General features: G+C 30.2%; 10 protein-coding genes across 10 annotated transcripts; 6 read left to right on the plus strand and 4 right to left on the minus strand.

The window, feature by feature from the left end:
* Positions 1–640: 640 nt before the first annotated feature.
* On the plus strand, positions 641–3,591 carry BX663DRAFT_553176 (WD40-repeat-containing domain protein; the record flags this gene model as incomplete). Its single annotated transcript, XM_051531424.1, has 14 exons — positions 641–763; positions 826–929; positions 999–1,066; positions 1,194–1,254; positions 1,355–1,700; positions 1,760–1,894; positions 1,964–2,031; positions 2,145–2,276; positions 2,353–2,522; positions 2,586–2,795; positions 2,863–3,000; positions 3,065–3,172; positions 3,258–3,344; positions 3,413–3,591. 14 exons carry the CDS (start codon positions 641–643, stop codon positions 3,589–3,591), a joined length of 1,929 nt encoding a protein of 642 aa, XP_051381354.1.
* A 125-nt stretch (positions 3,592–3,716) lies between these two features.
* Positions 3,717–4,359, minus strand: BX663DRAFT_553177 (6-O-methylguanine DNA methyltransferase; the record flags this gene model as incomplete). The annotated part of the gene is made up of 2 exons (XM_051531425.1): positions 3,717–4,135; positions 4,203–4,359. The coding sequence occupies 2 exons, from the start codon at positions 4,357–4,359 to the stop codon at positions 3,717–3,719; spliced, it is 576 nt and encodes a 191-aa protein (XP_051381355.1).
* Positions 4,360–4,450: 91 nt separating this feature from the next.
* BX663DRAFT_514241 (oligosaccharide biosynthesis protein Alg14-like protein) lies at positions 4,451–5,440 on the minus strand. The gene is made up of 5 exons (XM_051528277.1): positions 5,270–5,440; positions 5,071–5,207; positions 4,894–5,022; positions 4,779–4,838; positions 4,451–4,712 (listed from the first exon to the last, which is right to left on the minus strand). The coding sequence occupies exons 1-5, from the start codon at positions 5,409–5,411 to the stop codon at positions 4,542–4,544; spliced, it is 639 nt and encodes a 212-aa protein (XP_051381356.1). The 5' UTR covers positions 5,412–5,440; the 3' UTR covers positions 4,451–4,541.
* A 153-nt stretch (positions 5,441–5,593) lies between these two features.
* Positions 5,594–5,990, minus strand: BX663DRAFT_514244 (uncharacterized protein). Its single transcript, XM_051528278.1, has one exon. It carries the CDS (start codon positions 5,954–5,956, stop codon positions 5,801–5,803), a length of 156 nt encoding a protein of 51 aa, XP_051381357.1. The 5' UTR covers positions 5,957–5,990; the 3' UTR covers positions 5,594–5,800.
* A 761-nt stretch (positions 5,991–6,751) lies between these two features.
* Positions 6,752–8,051, plus strand: BX663DRAFT_456854 (uncharacterized protein). Its single transcript, XM_051523871.1, has 2 exons — positions 6,752–6,951; positions 7,035–8,051. Exons 1-2 carry the CDS (start codon positions 6,837–6,839, stop codon positions 8,000–8,002), a joined length of 1,083 nt encoding a protein of 360 aa, XP_051381358.1. The 5' UTR covers positions 6,752–6,836; the 3' UTR covers positions 8,003–8,051.
* A 55-nt stretch (positions 8,052–8,106) lies between these two features.
* On the plus strand, positions 8,107–9,297 carry BX663DRAFT_514251 (uncharacterized protein). Its single transcript, XM_051528279.1, has 3 exons — positions 8,107–8,330; positions 8,443–8,855; positions 8,911–9,297. The coding sequence occupies exons 1-3, from the start codon at positions 8,214–8,216 to the stop codon at positions 9,245–9,247; spliced, it is 867 nt and encodes a 288-aa protein (XP_051381359.1). The 5' UTR covers positions 8,107–8,213; the 3' UTR covers positions 9,248–9,297.
* A 146-nt stretch (positions 9,298–9,443) lies between these two features.
* On the plus strand, positions 9,444–11,109 carry BX663DRAFT_514257 (uncharacterized protein). Its single transcript, XM_051528280.1, has 2 exons — positions 9,444–9,711; positions 9,805–11,109. Exons 1-2 carry the CDS (start codon positions 9,510–9,512, stop codon positions 11,052–11,054), a joined length of 1,452 nt encoding a protein of 483 aa, XP_051381360.1. The 5' UTR covers positions 9,444–9,509; the 3' UTR covers positions 11,055–11,109.
* Positions 11,110–15,555: 4,446 nt separating this feature from the next.
* BX663DRAFT_514262 (uncharacterized protein) lies at positions 15,556–17,887 on the plus strand. The gene is made up of 4 exons (XM_051528281.1): positions 15,556–16,076; positions 16,142–16,218; positions 16,330–17,467; positions 17,538–17,887. The coding sequence occupies exons 1-4, from the start codon at positions 15,968–15,970 to the stop codon at positions 17,555–17,557; spliced, it is 1,344 nt and encodes a 447-aa protein (XP_051381361.1). The 5' UTR covers positions 15,556–15,967; the 3' UTR covers positions 17,558–17,887.
* A 748-nt stretch (positions 17,888–18,635) lies between these two features.
* On the plus strand, positions 18,636–20,140 carry BX663DRAFT_514265 (major facilitator superfamily domain-containing protein). The gene is made up of 2 exons (XM_051528282.1): positions 18,636–18,884; positions 18,959–20,140. Exons 1-2 carry the CDS (start codon positions 18,648–18,650, stop codon positions 20,096–20,098), a joined length of 1,377 nt encoding a protein of 458 aa, XP_051381362.1. The 5' UTR covers positions 18,636–18,647; the 3' UTR covers positions 20,099–20,140.
* Positions 20,141–20,351: 211 nt separating this feature from the next.
* On the minus strand, positions 20,352–21,410 carry BX663DRAFT_106305 (inorganic phosphate transporter Pho88). Its single transcript, XM_051521475.1, has 2 exons — positions 21,039–21,410; positions 20,352–20,876 (listed from the first exon to the last, which is right to left on the minus strand). The coding sequence occupies exons 1-2, from the start codon at positions 21,229–21,231 to the stop codon at positions 20,461–20,463; spliced, it is 609 nt and encodes a 202-aa protein (XP_051381363.1). The 5' UTR covers positions 21,232–21,410; the 3' UTR covers positions 20,352–20,460.
* Between the last annotated feature and the right edge of the window lie 1,450 nt (positions 21,411–22,860).

The following is a 22,860-nucleotide window of genomic DNA, read 5'->3' on the forward strand; positions in this document are numbered from 1 at the left end:
CCAATACTAGCTTTTGAATTCATGTTTCTTATATTGAAGAAAAAGAAAAACTAGATACATATTTAATTTACTGTAACAAATAAAGGGCTCATTGTACACATGTCATTATTTCTCAAGCAATCAAATAAACAAACAATAATTAATATCTATTATAGTCTGTATTATCAGTAGTAATAAGTTGAAAAAAAAATTCCTTTATCCCTCTCTATATTATGAGTTATATTGTATACAAAAGAGATGTTCTGTCATTTGCAAGCAGAGAGAATGGCAGCTTTTTTTTTATAATAATAGTTATTTTTTATTCAGATACAAATCATTATTCGTATGAATAATAGATAACTATTGTTAATAAAAGAAGAAGAAGAAGAAGAAAAAAAAAAAGAGATCTATTTTCCTTCTTCGTTTCCAAACATTACATAAGCAACATAGGACTTGCATAACAAAATAGATTTATTTATATTACGTCACAAGGTTACTTTTCTCCCCCTTTTTTTTTTAATATTACAATTTAAAGGCAATTTATAAGATATATTTCCTTTTTATCTCTTTGTTGTTATTAAAATATAAAAGGATTGAATTAACTGGAAATCAAGCTTTCTTTTTTTTTATGCCAATATAATTCATTTTGCTAAATTAATACATGTCAGAACTATCATCTACCATGGAATATACTTTACCTGGCGTATTACACTTTTTACAAGTCGAGTGGAGAAAGTTTGAACGTGAAAAAAATGAATGGGCTATTGAAAGAGCAGAATTAAAAGTAAATTATATATACGCCATTTTTACTTGCTTTAAAATGTTTATTTACTAATTATTTAATAGGCTCGTATTGCTTTATTAGAAGGTGAAAGAAGAGGAATGGAAAATGTAAGATTGGTATTAATGAAACGAGTTAAAATGCTTGAATATGCTTTAAGACAAGAAAGGTATTTTGTATTTTAACGTGAATACATAATATATACTTATTATTTTTTTAATAAAAAAAAAATAAAAAGAAAAAGACATGATGGCATAACTATGACAACAACAACAACATTAGAAGACCAGCCTAATGTCAAAGCTAGTATAAGAAATACGATTCGCAAGTACAAAAAAAAAAAAAAAAAAAAAAAAAAAATACATAATATACATATATGCTTTTAATTAAACAATGTCGAGTAACTGGTTTATTCTTTTTATTTATCTATTAGCTTCATCATCATCGACTGTGGATAATAAACTAAAAGAAAAAAGTCGACAAGTATTAAAATCGTAAGTCGATTATTATTAATTATTTCATCTTAAATTGTCTAATTTTCTTCTTCCTCCTTTTCTCCTTTTTTCTTTTCTTTTCTTTTCTCGGCTCCTTAAGATGTCTTCAAGAAATTAATTATTTAACTTCAATTCCAAGTCGACTTCCACTAACGAATGCATTAGCAACAAGAACAACAGCTGTAGGGAAAACTTCAACTATGGATAATAGTCATGATACAGATCCACCAGCTACAGGAACACGTTCTCAACGCAATAACAAGCAACTCACTGTCAAAAAGCAAAATAGTTATTTTTCAAACCCAGTTCAAAAGAAACCAATCATAGATCCATTAAAAGACGATTTAGATATGGAGGTGCCTGCAAATGTGGATGAGGTAGCCATGATTAATAATATTAAGGAGGAAAAGGAACAATATTCTGCATCACAGGATAATGAGTCTTTGGTAAGGAGGGTTTCATTTTATATATTTTTTACATTTATTAATTTTTTTATATACAAAAGTCAATGCAAATTCAAGAAAAATTTCATTTATCAGAGGAGAAAGTAATGAAATTAATGAAACACGCTAATAAAAACGATCGAAATAAGTTACAGCATAATGAGCATTTATTAGCGGGAGATTTTGACCCTAACCAAGTAAGTTTGTTTGTTTGTTTTAAATTTTAAGGGGAATCTTTTCTTCATATTAAATTACAATTGTGTTAGATTGGGGACATAAATGAGCAACAACAAAATCAACCAAAGATTTGGAAACCTAGAATAACGATAAAAGGGTAAAAAAAAAAGAAAAAAAAAAAAGAGAGAGTGAGTGAGTGAGGAGAGGATGCGTAAAGACGGCTTCTTATAGAAAAAAATATATGTATTCAATTTTAAAAATGATTATTAGACATTTAGATTCAGTAAGAGCGGTATGTTTTCACCCAAAGGAAATGATTGCTGCATCTGGATCAGACGATGGTACTGTTAAAATATGGAACTTGCAAAGAGCTACTGGAAAGGATGGAATTGCGCCTAAAAAGTATATAATTAAATTTGGAACAATTAAAGAAATTTTTTTTTAATCTTTGTGTTTGTTTGTTTGATTTATTTCATAGAGGAGCACTAGAAGAAGCGGATCCATGTATTACATTTAGAGGTCATACGAATGCGGTTACAGGAGTTTTGATTTCAGAATTACAGAATAAAGTATATTCTGCATCATTAGATTCTACAATTCGTGTTTGGAAGTTACCAGCTGAGGATCATGGTTTATTTTCACCTGTTGGTAAGAGAGATCAATCCATATATAAAAAAAAAGATAAATAAAATATACTCATACCTATATTAGATCCTTCATTAAATATGGCGACCTATATCGGACATACAGATGCTATTTGGGACTTTAAATTTTCATCAACAAAGTATCAGAAAACTTTATTAGCTTCTGCTTCAGCAGATGGCACTATTAAAATTTGGGATACAGAATCAACTGGAAGTTTATTAAAGAGTTCTTTGACATTTGATGGTATATTAACAGAGGATACTGAACTAAATAAAGGTATATGTATACACACATATAAAAGGTAGATTTTGATATGCTGATATATTTTAATATTTTTCGTTAGTTGCACCTACATCGCTTGACTATTGTCATACAGATATAAATAAATTGGTTGTATCTTTTGTTAATGCCAAGATTAGATTATATGATATTGAGACTGGACAAGTGATTATGACATTTAAAGGAAGCGATGACACATATGGTAAGAGTTTTTTTTTTTTTTTTTACATAACAAGATAGATGGTATATCTAATTTATTATAATAGATAATACAGTGAATACACAAATCAATAAAATTATCGCTTACCCAACTATGCCAATGATTGTAACTGGACATGAAGATAGATATATAAAATTTTTTGACATAAGATCAGGTAAAGAGAGTGAAAGAGAAAGAGAATTTTTTTTTTGTGGCTTAATAAGATTGTGATTGTAACAGATTAAATGAATATATGATAGGAGAGTGTACAGAGACTGTATCAGGTCATTTAGATGCAGTTACAAGTTTAGATATTGATTCAACAAGCACACACATGGTATCAGGTGGTAAGTGCAAAAAGAAAAAAAAAATGATCATAATGACGGAGTTTAGAATTATAAGTATATGACTATAGGTCATGATTCATCTATACGTTTATGGGATTTATCAAAGAAAACATGTGTACAAGAATTTTCAGCACATCGTAGAAAAGGTGATGAAGGTGTATTAAATGTTAAATTTCATCCAACCTATCCTTGGTTGATTAGTGGAGGTGCTGATGGGATCGTGAAAATATATCATCACGGATATTAAATTTACCACTATAAAACATGCATATATACTATCTATTTGTGTATATCATTACTATTATTATTACATCTATATATAAAAGGCTTCTTCTTTCTTTGTTAATAACTAATATATACACATGTAACTATTCATTTGATTTTATTTGTTACAAAATCACTAAAAAAGGTTCTTAATCCATTAGCGTCATTTTTATAAAGATAATGATCGCCAAAAACACATCCTTCTGCCTCTAATTTAGCCTTTTTATTTGCAGTTAATTGATGGTCACCAAAGCCACCCCCAAAGCCGCCTAGAGTATAATCAGAGGCAATGACTCGATGACAAGGTATAGGTAATGGACAAAAGGGATTGAGACGTAAAGCTTGACCAACAGCACGAGGGGAAGATTTTAAGGCATCACTCAAGATTTTATAAGAAGTAACTTGACCTTTTGGTATCTGTTCAATAAGATCATATACCTGGAATTGAAAGGCAGTCACTTTTCTACCCGTTTTAGAATTGATGAATCCATTTCTTTCTTTTTGAGTCCTTGGATATGGATGAACAGCTATAAAGAAAGTTTTTTTTTATTAATGTTCCTTTTCTCTCCTATACTTTATTATATTTTTATATACTTTTAATATCTTCATCATTTGCTTCAAACGTTTGTATAATTGCTTTTTGAGTACTATTCTTTGTCACTCTTTTCTTTATAGAATGTTTTTCAATTTTTGTAGCTTCTTTCGCTTTGGATGTTGCTATTCGAGAACGTAACTTTGCCATATTTTTCATTTTTTTTTTTTTTAATAATAAGGAAAAAAAAAAAAAAAGCTGCGCAAAAGAATTTTAAATGTAGTAAATCAAACAAAAAAAAAAAAAAAAAAAAAAAAAATGCAAATATTTATAAATTCAGATATTTATACAGTAGTGTTACATAATAAAAAGTTCGATAAATCTATATACGATGCAATTTATCAAACAAGGATACCTTTATATTCAGCTTTATTAAAACGATGACTCAGTTCTGGCCATTGAACTAAAAACCGATCTACAAAAAGATATAATAATTTACCAGTTAAAGAAAGAGTATGTACTCGAGCAAATGATTCCACATAGATAATTTCAATTTTTTTAATGCCTAACATCTATCAAGCCTCAGAAATAAATATTTATTCTTTTTTTTTTTTTATTCTTTTTGATTTCATACTTACTCTTGGTAGATAGGCCAACATACAAATAGGTATACAACTACCAGGTCCATTACAAATAATCTAATCGATAGCATGAGTAATTACTATTATTTTACAATGCCAATAATATAATTACCAGGTCTGGCCATGATAAAAGCATCACTCTTATGGAAGCTAACAATGCAACTATCACTGTCTTGGGCACAGTTAACCATGATTGTCCAACTTCTCTAGCTCTGGGTATCGTATATATGTCAAATTTCCCCTATTTTTTTTTTTTAAATAAATAGGAAAAAAAAAAATAGAAATTTACCTTTTTTAGACTATTTTCATGTTCAATTGCTTTCTCTTTACTCAAGATATCCGTGTTGGTTATAATATAAGATCTTGGTGAATATGTTATTGGATGAAGGGATTTGACAAGCTGTAACATTTCTGCTGTATGTCCACCTAATATAAAATTAGTTTATTTTAGTTTGCATATATCATCTATACATCACTCTCGTTTATACCTGAACCTAGAAAAATACACGTCTTACATGCTTTTGTGCGTCTTTTTTGAATATTATATTTACTTTGTTTTGGAAGAATGAGCCAGAGTCTTAATAGAAATAGAATTATAAATGTTAGACTAAAGATGATTACATTGAGCATGATTGAATGATCAAAGGAAAAAAAAAAACGAATAGAAATAAAATTCAATAAATTAATATTCCGCAATTGTTCTTGATTTTAAAGATCATGCTTCTATTACAATTAAACATTTTTTATTATTTTTATTACTATTATTATAAAACGAACCTATGGGCGCATCAATATCTTTATTATATTGGATTGCTCAGGTCAGTTCAAATTATGTGGAAAAAAAAAGTATCTAAAAACCCTCTTATGGGAAAAGAGGTTAAAAAGGTAAAGGAAAGGAAAAAGAGAAGGTGAGAAAAAAAAGGAGGAATATTGCTAACAAGTTTAAAGGGACAATCAGTTGAGAAATTTCCTGCCTGGGTCAAGAAGTGGAGGGGGGGGTGTAGTTTGTCGTGTAGTAATTAATCCATTTCCTGTAGAATGGTACACATAACTGACCAACGATAGAGCCAGTCAGAAACATTCTGAGAATTTTGGTACTTATGCTGAGGGAGATGATTTAAAAGAAAGGAAAGGGGATCTGCAATTGATCGTGGCAAGAATAAACGGGTGTGCATGTGCAAGCATTCAGTGGCGTGTGACCGACTAAAAGTGTACATGAGGATGATATGGGCAGGCTTTAGGTATTCCTCCGAGTAACCAACTAAGACGCCATCGAATAGTTCGACTACGCTCACTGTGTGTCATGGGTAACCAGAGTATCGGATCAATGTTTAGATGCTTTATAGGTAAGTGTCTGAAAATTATGTTTACTTTGTTTAAAAACTAATCTCACTTCTTCGGTTGTCTAAAAAAGGTAAGCTAAATATTTGAAAGTTAATTTTGATTCGTCCAGAAAAAAAACTAACATCGTCTGAATTTAAAGTAGAAATACTATATAAGAAACAACGCCTTCTAAATGTACAATTCTGCTTGGAGATGGGCTATCTAGCATCACTCCCAAATCCCTGAACCTTCTGACCATCATCTTCTTCCAATACAACAATGATTTTCTCATAGTTAATCATCATCATTTATACATATACTTTAATATTTTCCCTTTTATATCCCAAAAGGGGTTTTCTTTTCCTTTTTTTTTCCATAGCGATCTGACCAGGGCAAAACAGCATATATAAATGCTATGTGCTCATTGGTCATTTTTTAATTTTTCTTTTAAAATAAAATTCTTCTTTAATCGTAAAAGAAACAACGAGATAAAAGATAAATATCAAACTTCATATGAACCTGTTCTATAATCAATGTTGACATGTATGGTTACACTAGCCAATCATGATTTATTTTTGTTTTAAATTTTTATTCCATATAAGGAGATGTACATTTTTTTTTTTACAGAATTTTTCTAACGTAAAAAGAAAAAGAAAAGAAAAGAAACCCCTCTTTATTTTCTGTCTTTTTTTATTTTTTTTATACCTGTTATTCTTTTTTTTTTTTTTGTACATGAGTCAGTCTCCACCAACACAGCCTGAAAATTATCATATTCGACAGTCTTCTTTACAAACTGTTTATGAAGATAATGACCCTTATAGAATAGCTAAAAAAAATCAACATTTAGGTAATTGTAATAGTAATGCTCAATATGTACCTTTTTATATAGTAAATATTAAAACTATTTTCTTTTCTTTTCTTTTCTTTTAGATTCTTTCTCTGATGGTACAGTTTCTGATGTCATACATTCTAGAACAGCATCAGATAGTAGTACAAGTAGATTATATGCAAATGCGATCCCTTTTTCAACATCTAATAAATATGAAGACCCTTATGCAAAAACTCAACACAAGAAATGGAGAACGGTAAATAATGATAGAGCTAATTCATATTTACCTTATTCACATCATGCAAGAGATCCTAATCAAAAAAGTGAGCCAATTTATATTGAAGAATATGCAGCACCAGCGTCTACTACACTAGGTATAGGATCCATGTTACATGATGGTATGCCACCAGACTCACTCAATAACCAGGCCTCTCAACAAGGAAATGATCTAGAATTTACAGATAAAATGATGAATTTACCTGATATTGATAAAAGAAGAAGGAAAAGGAAGCGAATTTGTGGATTGCGTTATCGTACAGCAGCTTCTATTTTATTTTTATTATTTGTAGTCGTTATTATCGTATGGTATTTTGTATGGCCACGTATTCCCGTTTTGTCTTTAAATGACGTTGACAACATTGGTTCCATTCAAGTAATTACGAATAGCACAAAGAAGAGTTTATCAGCAAATTGGCTAATGAATATGACAGCGGATAATACAAACAATTGGGTCCCTACACGTATTCAATATATTGACATGACCATTTCAGATGATAATACAGATGCAAGTTTTGGTACTGGCACCTCTGGTTTTCTCGTTTTACCAGCAAAAAAGAAATCATTTATTACAATTCCCATGTCAATTTATTATGCTTCAGATATAGCTAATGATACAACGTTTCAAGATTTATATAATGCTTGTGGTGTACAAGTGACGTCCAATATGCCCTTTGACAATAAACAAGATGTATTAAATATTACAATTCATATTGCAATTCAAATTTCTGGATTTGCTTGGACAACTAGAAGGCATATACCCTATTATGATTTATCTTGTCCAACAAGCTAATATATACCACCACCACCACCACCCGCACACACACACACACACACAAAAGAAAAAAAAAAAGAAAAAAAAAAGAAAAAAAAAAGAAAAAAAAAAAAAGAAAAGAAGACATATAGTTTGTAAATATAATATCCCTTGTTCATAATAATAATAATAATAAATATATGTCTTTTTTTTTCCTTTACTTTTCTATTTTTTTTTTCTTAAAAAAAAAATGTCAAATAAAATTGCAGTTAATGTCATCAAGAATAGAAAGAAATATTTTACAGAATTACCTTCATTAAAAGTATTATCACGACCTAGTCATGAACGATCTGAAGTAACCGTTTATGTAAAAGGCTTTTTAGCTGAAGGTGATTCACCAGATAATTTTGAAGATTGGATGCATTCACATCGTTTACTTGTTTTAAGTCCAACTCATCAATGGTCTTCAAAAGCATTAGGGTAATTTTTTTGAATACGTATATATATTTGTTTACTTGTGTATTAACATTGACGGGGGGGAGGAAAGTTACTCTTGGCCATCAGGAAATTCTAATTCTAATATTCCTATACCCATTGCTTCAGTTGGATCATCAGCTTATTTACTTTTAAAGAACTTTAAACAACTTAAAAATTTCAAGTTGCCAACGCCAACATCCATTGCAGGTGCTATTGCACTCGATATAGGGCTTCATGCAACACGTTTAGCCTATCAATTTAATATAGCAACCAAAGAAAGTCATGAAAGAGCAGAAATGTTGGCTTGGCGATTATTAGATTTACGTAGAAAACATGATTATTTAAGAGTAGTAGGTCATTCCTTGGGCTGTAGACATATTGTAGAAGCATGTTCATTAATGAATTTTGAAGAAAGGTAATTATGGTGTCTAACTAAAATAAAAAAAATAGCTAAAAGTAGAAATAATCAGGCCAGATTCAATTCATTTGTGTGCGCCAGCTTTGGTAGCACGAGATATTGTAGATCATATTAAAAAGGGGACAACACATGGATTATTATTAGGACAAAAAAAGACACTGATTTACTATTCAAAAAAGGATATCACTTTAGGTATTTTATTGCGAACACTTTTAATGGGCGAACAGGCTATCGGTGAAATCGGATTACCGGAGCAAATAGGATTTGTTCAAGATTGGCTTGATCCCAGTGTTCGATCCATGGACGTTAGTAAATCATTAGGTGGTTTTTATATTGGTGCTCATACAGACTATGCAAATAAATTTCATTATTTTGCGCAGCCGTTTTAATTCGTCCAGTCAGTAGTAATTATAATAATAGTTAGTTAGTTAATAGAAACAGAAATAGGTTTAAGTTTTTTTTTTTTTTTGTTACTACGTTACTGGTTTCAGTTGTAATGAAAAAGAAATTTTTTTTTTTTTTTTTTAAATTCAACCATATTTTTTTTTTTTTTTTTTTGTTCTCTTTTTTTATTATTATTATTATTATTATTATTATTTTTTCAAAAGGGCTTTGAAATCAAGAATTTATATATGGACTAGTTACTATATAATGTATTTAGATACAATGAGAAATAAAACAAGTGAATTAAAAATAGACTTGGAAGATAATGAAATAATATTGCTGGGGAACGCTTCTGAATCAGCAGGAAAATTATTAAAAGGAACCATCACTTTGTTCTTGTCAGAGCCTACCAAAGTACGTTCAGTTACGTTAGTATTTACGGGTAAAATGAAAGTATCTTGGTCTGAAGGTAAAAATAAAATTTTACTTGGAAACAAATGAATAATGTCAGTATTTCTATTTACCCTAATACATATATATGTGTGTGTGTCTGTCTGTTTAGGAATTGGACATCATCAACACTATCATAAACAAGAAAAAGAAATTATTGAACACAAGTGGCAATTTATACCTATTGTCACAGATCATCAACTTACTACTAGCAAAAAGACAGTATTTACTTTAGCAGCTGGTGAACACAAATGGAATTTTGAACATTTTTTACCTGGAAATTTACCACAATCCTTAGAAGCAGAAGGTGGACAGGTAGTATATCGTTTAAAGGCCGTCGTTGAACGTACAGCATTTGTACAAAATATAGTGAAAAAGCAAACAGTCAAGATCATACGTTGTATGTTACCCTCTGAATTTGAATTAATGCAAAGTATGGAGATCCATAATACTTGGGCAGAGAAGATCGCTTATAATATTTTGTTACCTTCTAAAGTATATGCACGAGGACAACGTTTACCTGTCAACTTCAACATCACCCCACTCGCTACTCAATTACGAGTTCGTTCACTGACTTGTACCTTAAAAGAATATTGTACTTATTCAACAAGTGAAAGTTCAAAGACAGACAATCGAATTGTAAGACAAGTACGTGTAGAGGATCCCTTTGTCAATTGTCCTGTCTTGACAGAGCATAATCCGATATCGATCATTTGGACAAAAGAATTGGTCTTGGAGATTCCACCTTTATCATCTCATCTTGCCTTTTGTGATGCTGATAATGAAATGATTCGTATTCGACATAAACTCAAGTTTTTCATCTGTCTTATCAATGCAGATGGCCATCTCTCTGAATTACGTTGCTCAGTACCCATCATCATTATTTCCTCCTTTTCAGAACAAACTGAAATCAATACCCTACCAGCATATGAACAAGCATGGCAAACTACACTTTGTGTCGAAGGTTTAACAACGACTCCAGCGATCGATATACCACAACCCTCATCATCAGAACACTTTAATAATAATAATACTACTACTAATAATAATAATCATCATAATCATAATAATCATAATAGGTCCACTATGGAGCTTCCATCTAATAATAGACCTTCCTTTACATCATCTGATAGAGGAGACCCCCTATGGTGGAATGGTCAAGATCTATCTCGTGTTCCATCTTATCGTACTGCAGCATTACAAGAAGCTGTACCTTTATCAAATTCACTTCCCTCTTATGATCAATTATCATTATCACCTAGGCATCATACAATGTTTGAACAATTATCTATTACTCCCTCTACTAATAGTCATCAACATCCTACACCTCCCCACTCATCTTCATCTTCTTTTTCTTCTTAATATACTAATGACTGGAAAATAAACCTTCTTTTATTATTATTATTATTATTATTCATTAGAATATTCGTTTAATTAGAGTGTACATGCAATAAGTATCGTAATAAAGTTATTTTTATCATTGAGGTTAAAATATCAAAAAAAAAATACTCAATAATACTAATAAACTATCAAAGGTATAAGGATGAAACAACGACATAACATAATAATACTAAAGTTACTTTGATTATAAGGCTATAAAAGTTGATTTGATCTATAATTAACTAATTTAACCGGTTACAGAAATCAACCTGATTCATTTAATATTCATAAAGCTGTCAATCATAATTAGTTGAGCTATTCATTAAAAAAAAAATACGATTGTTTAACCAAAAAAAAAAAAATTTTTTTTATTAAAAATATAAACAAAAAGAAAAAGGGAAAAAAAAGGGAAAACACATATAAAGGATACAAAAATACATATATAGCACATACGATATATTTCATAACCTAAATAATATAATAAATTAGCATTCATGTAAAACTTATTTTAATAATAGTAATAATAATAAAAAAAAAAGTATAATTCAGACGTAGGCAAGTTGACTTCATCCACGAGGACGTCGGTGGGTCCTCCACGAGTGACAAGCACCGTGGTACCGACGTTGAGCCCTCATGAGTTATCAGACGCAAATTACATTCATCAGTATAAACACTTTTTTTTTATTTTATTTCCCTAATTGGAATTATATTTACCTTTTTTACATGTTTAAATATGTATAAAAGAGTAAAGAAAAAAAAACAAAGAGAGAAAAAGAAGAGGAAGGAAATGAAAATAAACTCGTTATTTATCTCGAGATTGAAAATCACAACAATAGCAGTAAAGAAGGAAAAAAAAAATTTTTTTCCAAAAAGACTAGTCACGAAAGTAGTCATAGCACACTCTATTACTGAATTTTTTTGCCAAATTATTTGGCGGAGTCACTTTTTTTTTTTTAATTTTGACAGAAGGTTCTGCTGCAGAAAAAAAATTGAACAATAATAATCTTAGTAGTAGTTAGTAGTGATGCTGTGCTACTTTAAGTAAGATGATATTTGTATCAAATTTTCTTTTGTTACTTAAGGATCAATAAATGAAGAGAGTCGATGTTTTATCACTGTATTACCATGCATTAAAAAAAAATAATAATCAAGCTTTGCATCCTTCCTCCGGTAATAAAGTTGATGTTAGTCTTGGAAGTCAATAGATTCTCTGTAGTAAGAAAAACCTCCATACGTAATGTGATTCATTCTCCTTTGGTTTTTTTTTTTTTTTTTAAGTCGAAGTTGGAGGGGAGGGGAGAGAAAAGAGCCCTAGGTATTCAAGTGAATTTGGTCGTTTTATATCTGAAAATTTATTATTTTTTCGTATGTTGGTGGCAATGATTTGTTATTACTTTCTGAAAATGATCGTCCACAAATTCTATGCGGTTGTAGGTTCTCACTGTATTGTTTATCAGACTCTCATCAATAAGGTCAATTATACATTGATGCAAAAAGCTGATTTGGGAGGGTGAGAAGGCTTTTTTATTTAATATCGGAAGCTTGTCTTGTACATCTCCACTATCCTCCTTTGTTGAAAAGTAAACTCGTTGATCATTCATCTTGTGGTTATTTCTGTAAGTAAAAGCTTTTCGTATTAAAACAAAGAGAGTCTTTTCTTTTTCTTTGTCTTTTTTTTAGTTTTGTATATGATTATTTTGTATCATTTATTCTATGTAAAATAATAATAAAAATAAACAATATTGTACTTTAATTCTGAATAACTATTAACTCTATTATTATAAGATATTAATTATCGCGAAAGATTATATGCATATAATAATAAGGAATAAAATGATCAAATCGAATAGATTGATACTATTAATTGCGTACAAATGAACAAGGTAATGAAGTGTTTTCAACGAGTTGAACAGCGTTTCGCTTTTGATTATTTAGAGCTTCGACTGTTTGTTTTATAAACTCTCTTCCTTTCCAAGTAGCTTTCAGAAATAGAATAAAATCCACAGCGATGTTAGTCAATGAGCAAGGGAATTTTAGCTTGTTTGTCCTGGTGATTCTAGTGATGGAAGACCCCACAGGTTCAACGAAAGGTAGCTTAAGATTTAGCAATGGAATAAAAAGAAAAGAAAAGAAAATAAGATACCGATAACAATAAGTTTGATCGTTGACCTTAAATACAGAAGATAGAAAGAAGCTAGTAATAAGCATTCATACTTTGATTATATCAGTACAGCTGGATGAATCAACCTCAGTAATAATCATTTGTCAGAAGTTTGTCCCTCTACTCACAGCTTCACCTTCAACATTTATTATTATTATTATTTTCCATCAATAGAAAAAAAAAAATACTTGAATGGTAACAGGAAATTTTGAATGCACTAAAAAAATACTTGATTGGCTGGCTAAAAATTTGAATTTTATTATCCAGAATCTTAAATTTCAAACGCAAATCACTATACAGCATCATTTCAATTCTAATTAAAATTGTGTAAACTAGTTCTAGCGTGCAATAAAGGTGTACTAAAATGGTGGTAACAGTCAAGAGATTTTCTTGGGTTGTTATTAGCTTCTTACGCTTTCGAGACTTCCTTCTAGATGGAACCTCTTACTAAATTGATACAACAACATTAACAAATGAAAAATAAAGGACTACACCTATGCTAAATATTTCGAGGCTAATGCAAACAAGCAATATATTGTTTCTACATAATATATTATATATGTACACATATATGCGCATATGTCGTTGTATTATTTAGTTAAAATATTGGAATTTTATTACTTTAATGACTTTTATCAATCTTTGATGCATGATAGCAATGTCAATTATATTGACCTGTTAAGACTTTATTTGTTAAAAAGTGCCTTAGGTTATTGTCACATTTATTTTGCTGATGGAATATACTCAGTAGAAATGAGCCTATATATTTATGGTAGTTTTATCTTTAGTATGTGTATGTGTACCTCGAAAACCCTATAACAGAAAAATTCATGGTGGGGAGTTTTTTTTTTTTTTTTTTTCTTGACCGTAACATCTTTACCATTTTGCTGACGTTTATTGTTGTTGATCGCACTTGCAAACTGTTTGTAATAATCATACCACCCAAATTAATTTTCAAGTAATATGAGTTATATAGTACTATTATGACGCGCTTCGTAGAAGGCATTCATACAATAGTGGCAGTATCCCTCCTCCACCCTCTCCCCTCTTCAGGACACAAGCAAGTAACACAGAGAATGATAAATTTTGTGCAAATATCAATAGCTCTGCTTACCTCAATAGGTTTGTTTAATGCTTTGTTGGAAAGCCTTCTAGTCCGCATTTCCTCCGTGTCCAGTAACGCAATTGATATCCATCTTGTTCTCTTTCTCTTTACTTTTTTTTAGGACGTTTTATCTTAGAAGCTAAGTCGAGAAGACCCCCTTTAGGTTTTGTTCAAAAATCTTGAATGTCCACTAAAAACTTGTAAAGCTCTTTAAAAAATAATAAAACAATAATAATAATAATAATAATAATAATAATAATAATAAAAGAAGAAGAAGACAAGTCATTTAAAACGGTTTAATCTGAAATAAGTAAACTGGCCCTGATTTAAAACTTTTTTTTTATAAACTAACCAAATTGAATCAGTCACAATATGATCTATGTTTCCAACAACATGTATCAAAAGAATCACTTTTTTTTTCTTTTCCTTAGGCCAAATTAATTTTGCGTGCCCTATCATGATAAGCCAAGATGACTACCAAGTTTTATAAAACTTTAACTGTTAAACTAAAGAAAAGAAAATCCCTACCGAAAATAAAGAATAGCTCTGTTAAATTTCGGTAAGGAAGTATGACTACAACATTATAGAATTGTAGAACTCCTAAATACATACATGTAGATACATATATAAAAGGGCACATGATATTATTTTTCCTTTCCATATACAAATATATTTATACAGGAGTATTAACATATTGCATCTTGTGTATACTCACATCTATATAATATGATGTAGCTCATCATATGTAGTACATTCATATCCTAATTGTTAAAATAATAATTCCTCCCCCTTTTTTTTCCCTTTCCAATAATTTCTGTCAGTTTATACACAGTTCCTAAATTTGGAATGGTTAAAAGTACAAATTTTAGTTGTTTATAAAAGAGATGTTACAGTAAATAATAAGTGTCGAAAATAATCTACTTTAAAGAACGGTAGAATGAATACTTTAACAGCAATTAACCAAATGTTATTCATATAAATAAATCTATATACATATATTCTTTTTTCTTTATTTATAAAACAAAGTCTATATAGACTTTTATTAAAAAAAAAAAAAAAGAGATGTGATATAAACTTTAACTTTTGAATATCAAACGTATTACACATGACGGTCTTTTTTTGTATGATATGCTTTTTTTTCTTCTTTTAATCTAATAAAACTTAACCAACTTTATTTCTTTTTTTTCTTTCTCTCTCTTTTGTGTATGTATGTACGTGTTTATCCTATGTAAACATTATGAAGGAAGTATTAAATAATACAATAAGCCAAGCTTATGAGATAGATAATGTATCAACTACAGTAGAAAGGGCCTTATTAGGTTCAACTATTACTGTTGCTGCTGCTGCTGCTACTACTACTAAACTCAGCTCGTTAAATAGCATTGAGAATACAATGTTAGATTTGAACCCATTTTTTCATGATAAAAGGAAATGGGATGATTCGTTTACAGTTGCAGAGAAAAAGCAATTAACAGGAAATATTGTTAAAGCAGCAAGTAACTATTTATTTGTATTTAGAATAGACTCTATTTGGGAGAGAAGCTTATTTTATTTTATTTTATTTTATTTTATTTTATTTTATTTTATTTATTTATTTATTTATTTATTTATTTTTTTTACTCACGCTTTATGTACATTGTAGAAGATAATGATGGTGAAACAAATGTTACTTTACAGAAAGAAGAATTTACTTTACCAAAGTTATCACATGAAGAAGAAGAAGACAGCAGTCAGCAAGGTATTATAGAAATTTGATACTTTTTATAAAGAAAAAAAATTATTAATTTTTATAATAATTATTAGACAGTGACGATTTTATTAGTATTTATACTAAAAAGCCAGGTAGGAAGCCAATGTCTAATGAAGAAAGTCTTTCAGACGTAAGTGTACAGATCTTTTTTTCTTGGATAATAAAAGTTGAAACATACATATATAAATATGTATACAGATATATGTATAAATAAACATTTTGTTTTGCACCTTATGTATAGTTAGATCAAGATCCAAAAATTAAAAGAAAGGCTCAAAATAGAGCAGCACAGAGAGCATTTAGGGAAAGAAAGGAGCGTTATGTTAAAGAGCTTGAAGCAAGATTAAAACAAGTTCAAGATACCTATTTAATTGTTACAACTGAACTTGTACAGGAAAATCAACAACTCCGGGATGTTATACAAAGATTGGATGCAGAAAACTGTGTATTAAAAGGAAGTATTCCAGTCTCTTCTTCTTATCCGTTCAATGAGAATATCTCGAGTCAATTTCCAAATATGAACCCTCTTTTATCTATTACAAATCATCCATCATCCATTGCTTCTTTACCTTTTTGTCTTTTATCAACAACAGCTTCTTCTACTCTATCAAGTAATTCTATAAAAACATTAGCTAGTAATGATCCTTTACAGCCCTATTCTTCTATTTCATCATCTATTCATATGCAGAATAAAGACCATGACCTATCTTCCTCTATAACTAAATCATTACCAACTAGTCTACCAGTAAAAAAGATACTATCAAAACCATCTTCTTCTTCTTCTACCGCTACTACTACTACTACAAATCAACCATTAGAGTATACATTTTCAATTTCTACTCCTGCCTCTTTGAGGCCTACTGAAAGATCAAAAGCAACAAAACAACCATCAGAGCCTATAAAACTTGTTCAATTATATCCTCCAAATGAATCTCTACAGAGTATCAAGTCTAGAAGAAAAGGAAATAATAATGATAATGCAACAGTCATGAAAAAGTCATTACCAAACAAAACAGTTTCAATAACTAATGGTACAAAAAAGGAAGTTATGAATCATAATAAAGAAGCAGATAAAATTCATAATATGAATGATAATCAAATGTTTACCACCAACATAGCATCCTCTTCTAATAATATAATTCTGCAGGATAATACAAGTAGTATCAATCATGATAACTTCACAACGCATTCACAATATAAAGGAATGCAACAACTTGAATCAAGCATGTTAGATTGTCATATTGATATAGAACGGCATTTGTTTTGTGAAAAATTACGATATGAAGTCTGTGGGGGTCAATTGGATCCATTATCAGATCAAAAGGGAAAGTTAAATAAATCAATTCCAACACAACATGACCCCCTTCAGCCATTCTTGAGTAAAGAAGAAAACAAAGATAGTCTTAATGATGACAATCATACTCTAATCGATCGTTTATTGTTTAATAGTAATGATAATGAAGGCTTAATGATAAATATCGAAAAGAAGAATAAAAGCCAACGATTATTAACATCAACTGAAATTTGGTATGCTTTAAATCAACATGGCCAGTTTCATAAATTTACTAGAGATGAGCTTTGTCAAGCTATAAAGAAATTAGCAAGATGTACTTACAACGGTCCTGTGATTAAAGAAGTTGATTTTTATCAAATCATATCTAAAATGGATGAAGGTCATCTTTAACATTCCATATCAATATTGACAGGAAAAAAAAAGCCTCTCTCTCTCTCTCTCTCTTCTATTATATATTAAATTTTGCAACAAGTTACTTTCTTAAATAAAATTAAATATTTACTATTTTAAGCATAATGTAGAATTCGCTGTTGTTATGGAAATCATTAAACTCATTTTTTATTCCGCGGAATCAATCAACAATACTAGTTTGATCGCTCGGATAAGAGGTTACTAAATTTAGAAACAAAAAACGTCCCTAATAATTATCAAATTTTGTATTGACCCTTATTTTGATTTAAGAAAGTTTATATTTATAAAAAAAAAAAAAAAAACTCAGTTCCTTTTTTTTTTTGTCTTATATATTCTCAAACTAAAATTAATATACAATGAATATTTATTAATTATAAGCGAGAAAATTACGAAAAAAAACACAGTAGGCTTTCATTAATATGAATTGCAAAAAAAAAAAAAAAAATTCGAAACAGTGCTATAGAAATTTATATGTTTGATTACCAAAATCGGAAGAATTAATCAATAATAGCCAGCAGTAAGAGATTAACTACTGCTCTTCTTCATTGTAGCTTTATTATGACAATTGTTCCACAAATGCAGTCATTTCTTCCTCTTCCATTATTATGCGTTAATCATTAATCGTATAATAGTTTGTTTCTTTTACATATAAAGTGATTTATTAGCTTTTACAAATAATCTTCCGCGGTTATCGAAGAGGTTAAAAAAAAATACATCCCTAGAAAAGTACAAAACGTTAGTTTCATATCGTTTTTTGAAAATAATATAAAAATAAATCAATACATTTTTTTTTTTTTTTTTTTTTTTTTTACTATTATTACTTTTTTTTTATTTCTCTTTGTAAAAAAAAAAAAATGCTTATACATGATCATTTTAATACACCTGTTGTGCAAGTCATATTATTGGGCTTTGTTTGTCTATGTTGTCCTGGTATGTTTAATGCCTTATCAGGTCTGGGTGCAGGTGGATCTATGAGTTCGGATGTGGGTCTAACAGATGCTGCTAATGGTGCGCTTTATGGTTGTTTTGCAATTGTAGGGTTCTTTGCTGGTTCAATTACAAATACGCTTGGTGTCAAATATACATTGACAGTAAGTATTCCCTATTGTATATACTTGTTTATTGTTTATTTCTTTTTTTTTCTGTTATTCATTATCTTATATAGATCGGATCAATTGGCTATGCCATTTATTCAGCTGCATTCTGGGTTTATGATCGTAAACATGTTTCTGGATTTGTCGTAGCAGCTGGTGCTATCCTTGGATGTTTAGCAGCCATCTTCTGGTCTGCTCAAGGCGCGATCATGATGTCCTATCCTGAAGAAAAGAATAAAGGTAAATCTGTAGCTATATTTTGGGCTCTCTTTAATTGTGGTGGTATCATTGGATCCTTGATTACACTTGGAATGAATCTAAAGAATACAAATAAAGGAGGTGTCTCTACTGGCACCTATACGGCATTTGTCATTATTATGTTGGCAGGTGTCTTATTTTCATTCACATTAGCAAATCCCTCTAAAGTGATTCGATCTGATGGTACACGTGTTGTTGTTTCGAAATCTGCTGATTGGAGAACTGAAGTTAAAGGTGTTGTGAAGGTATGGAAGGAATGGCGTATGCTTGCTTTAGTCCCTGCTTTCTTGGCTTCCAATTGGTTTTATGCTTATCAATTCAAAATCAATTCAATTTATTTTGATCCTTCAACAAGAGCCCTGAACGATCTTCTCTACTGGGCTATGCAAGTGACTGGATCTGGCTTGCTTGGTTATTTACTAGATCTTCAATCACTTAAACGTCGTACACGTGGCTTAATAGCTCTCTGTATTTTATTTTTAGTCTTAAATATAGTATGGGCAGGTGGTTTCGCTTTCCAATTAACGTTTGATGCTTCGACTTATTCTGACCCTATTCACTGGACGAGTCATCGTTTTGGAGGACCCTTTGTGTTATTCATCTTTTACGGGTTCTCGGATTCCATCTATCAAACTTATTTATATTGGTTAATGGGGGCCATGTCCAATGACCCTGCTCTCTTGGCTCGTTATGCTGGATTTTATAAGGCTGTACAGTCAGCGGGTGCAGCGATAGCCTTTGGCATTGATGCATCCTCTGTTCGTCTTCGTTGGGAGTGTCTGATTTGTTGGATCCTTGTCTTTATCTCGTTTCCATTTATTTTCCTAGTAGCAAATAAGATTAAAGATACCAACATCTCTCTGATAGTAGAAGAGAATGATTTGAAGGAAGAAATATCAACTCCTTATCAAAATGATACAAAAATCACAGATCCATTAGAAAAAGCTTGCTAAAAAAAAAAACTCCCCTCCTACTTTTTTGTTCTAATATCTTTCATTGTAAATAATTCATATTCTATTCTATTCTATTTGATTATGTAATAATAAATTAAACTGTAAATATTTATTCTTTCATATTATAATCTTTAAGTCTCCTTAATTTTTATATCGCTTGATTACAGCTCGAGCAAAACTGATGCATTTAAACATGTCTTGTACTCTATTGGGAGACATTATGTAAAAAAAAAAAAAAAAAAAAAAAAAAGTAGGCTGATAAAAATGCAATAACTATTTTTTTAATAAAACATCTAAATTAATATATTTATTTTTTCTTTTTTCTTTTTCTTTTTTTTTATAAAAACACTTTGGAGTATTATTTATTCTTGATGAGAGTGTTCATTATTGGTAGAAGCAGTGGTAGTGTTAGCAGCAGGAGCAGCAGCGTTATTATTTCCGCCACCAAACATATTAGTAAGAGCACCAAGAGGATTCTCGGCAACAAAAGGTCTAGCAAGATTACCTTCAGGAGCATCACCCCAAAGATGGATCAAAGATTCCTTATGAGTCAACAAGTTTTTAATAGGCATAATAGATTGCATTAAAAGAGGTTGAGTAAACTTGAATTGGAAATGCATCACAGAGATGATGACAATAGAAGTTAAGGTAGATTGAATGAATTGTTTAACTTGTTCAACATCATAATCTCTAACGGTTGTAGTAATGGTTTGAGGAGCAGATGAATCACCAGACATACTGGGCCTTTGAGGAGCATTATATGTCAAGACAGTAGTGTCTATTATATAATTCATCATCAATTTACATGTACTCAATCATTTCATGCACTATTCTATATTCCCAATCCCCCCGCTCTCTCTTCCTACCTCTCTCTCTCTCTCTCTCTCTTTTTTTTTTTTTTTACGTGTTTTTTTTCAAAAAAATAAATAATATCACTTACCATTCTTTTTCTTAATAAGGGTAATCAAACCGTATGCCATTATAACAACAAGCACTTGGGCACCATAATAACCCATTCTGGCATAAGTTACAACATTGGGGTCGTTCCAATCAACCTTTTTAGCTAATTGCATAGAAACCAAAAGGAAGCCCATGTTGAACATGGGATTGGTAAGAATACTAGGAGAGCCCATTTTAATTGACAAAGATGATGGAAAAGAAAGATTGAGAAAGAAAGAAAAAAAAAAAATAGCCCTTTGTTAATGTTGTACAGGATTTTAACTTACGAAGAGCTGGTTGCAAAAATTTTCAAAGATAATTGGAAAATTTTATTGGACGAATTAGAGGTCATTGCGGAAAAAAAGAGAAAATGTTGGAGGATATTTTAAAAACCATTGTTAGACACTTTTCAAGAGATTATTACGAGACTTCAGTATATATGTATATGTGTATATATTTCAAGCCATAAATGGACTGCACTAAATATGGACTATTATTATCCTGAAAGTCAAACAAAAGTCATGGGATTAGCTTACGAACATAGCAAAATCACTACATTGACTGATTTCGACTTTCCCTCTTCTGGTTCATGACATTCATATGAAAGAGAACTTGAAGGAAAACTTGGAAAAAAGTTAGGAGGTGCTTACTAATGTTTTGAGCGTGATTTCTGTTCTCTGATAACAAGAGAAAAGAAGAATAAACACGACCCTGAGCAAATCCACCGCTATATTGAAATTTTTGCAGGAAAAAAGGAGTAACAGTTCCTGTAGCTGCATGATTCTGCATAGTGTAGCATACAAAGTGTTTACTAAATTCAAAGCTAGCAATGGTTTTATTTAAAGTAGAACGTAAATTGAGAAACAGCAAAAAAAAAGATCATCATAGTTCAAACCTACCAGACAAAACAATTGTTCTGTTTCCTTAAATCATACAGAAGTATTAGCTTTATTAAGAAAGATAATTACTAAAGTGTTTGAGACTAATCGATCAGTAAATCGTGCTTCTATATGTAACAAACTAGTCACAAAAGATAATAGCAAGAATATACTAGTTTATGGTTTTGAACTTCACGTTCATTATATTGCTGCAAATGTTGGAAGTATTGGTGTTTACATGACTGTGACAAGGGATACAAACAACAGCAACAAAATAATATTTATTATGCGAACTTGAAACGAAGCAGAATAAAATATCTAAATGTATTTAATAGCAAAGGTTAACAAAGATCCATCTCGTAAAATCTAACTGTATTATGTAAAGCTTTATCATTCATATCTTTTATATATATATGTATATACATATACATACATCCGCCTCTTTATTATGCTCCTAATAACCATGCTCATTTTATATTTTGAGGCAAACACAGAATACACTACTGCTTGTTGTCTAAATGACCATACAATGATACAAAATGAAAGGAGATATACAGTTGATGTTTAACAGACAATGACTTGTAAATAAACAAACATATAAACGATTAGCCGAACAAAATTAGAATGATACCTAGTATATCATAGTTTTTTTTTAAATTACTTAAAAACTAATACTTTATCAGGAAACAATCATTAAGGCAATATAATACTAGCAAAGAATGTGTTACCATCTTCCTCCTTCTGTTCTAAATAATTTTATTTCATCCTAAAGTTTGTGAGCAATGATATGATGATAAGTCGACTTTCTGATTTCAACGCCTTGAAGCTGATTGTCATCAAAGCATGTGCAATATTTCTATTAATATTATAGTAGTCATCAACAAGTTAAAAGTCATACAGAAATAGGAAGAAGAATATACATAATCAATGAATGAACAAACAAAC

Source organism: Cokeromyces recurvatus (genome assembly GCF_025118155.1).
Source record: "Cokeromyces recurvatus strain NRRL 2243 chromosome Unknown BX663scaffold_18, whole genome shotgun sequence".
NCBI classification, from domain to species: domain Eukaryota; kingdom Fungi; phylum Mucoromycota; class Mucoromycetes; order Mucorales; family Mucoraceae; genus Cokeromyces; species Cokeromyces recurvatus.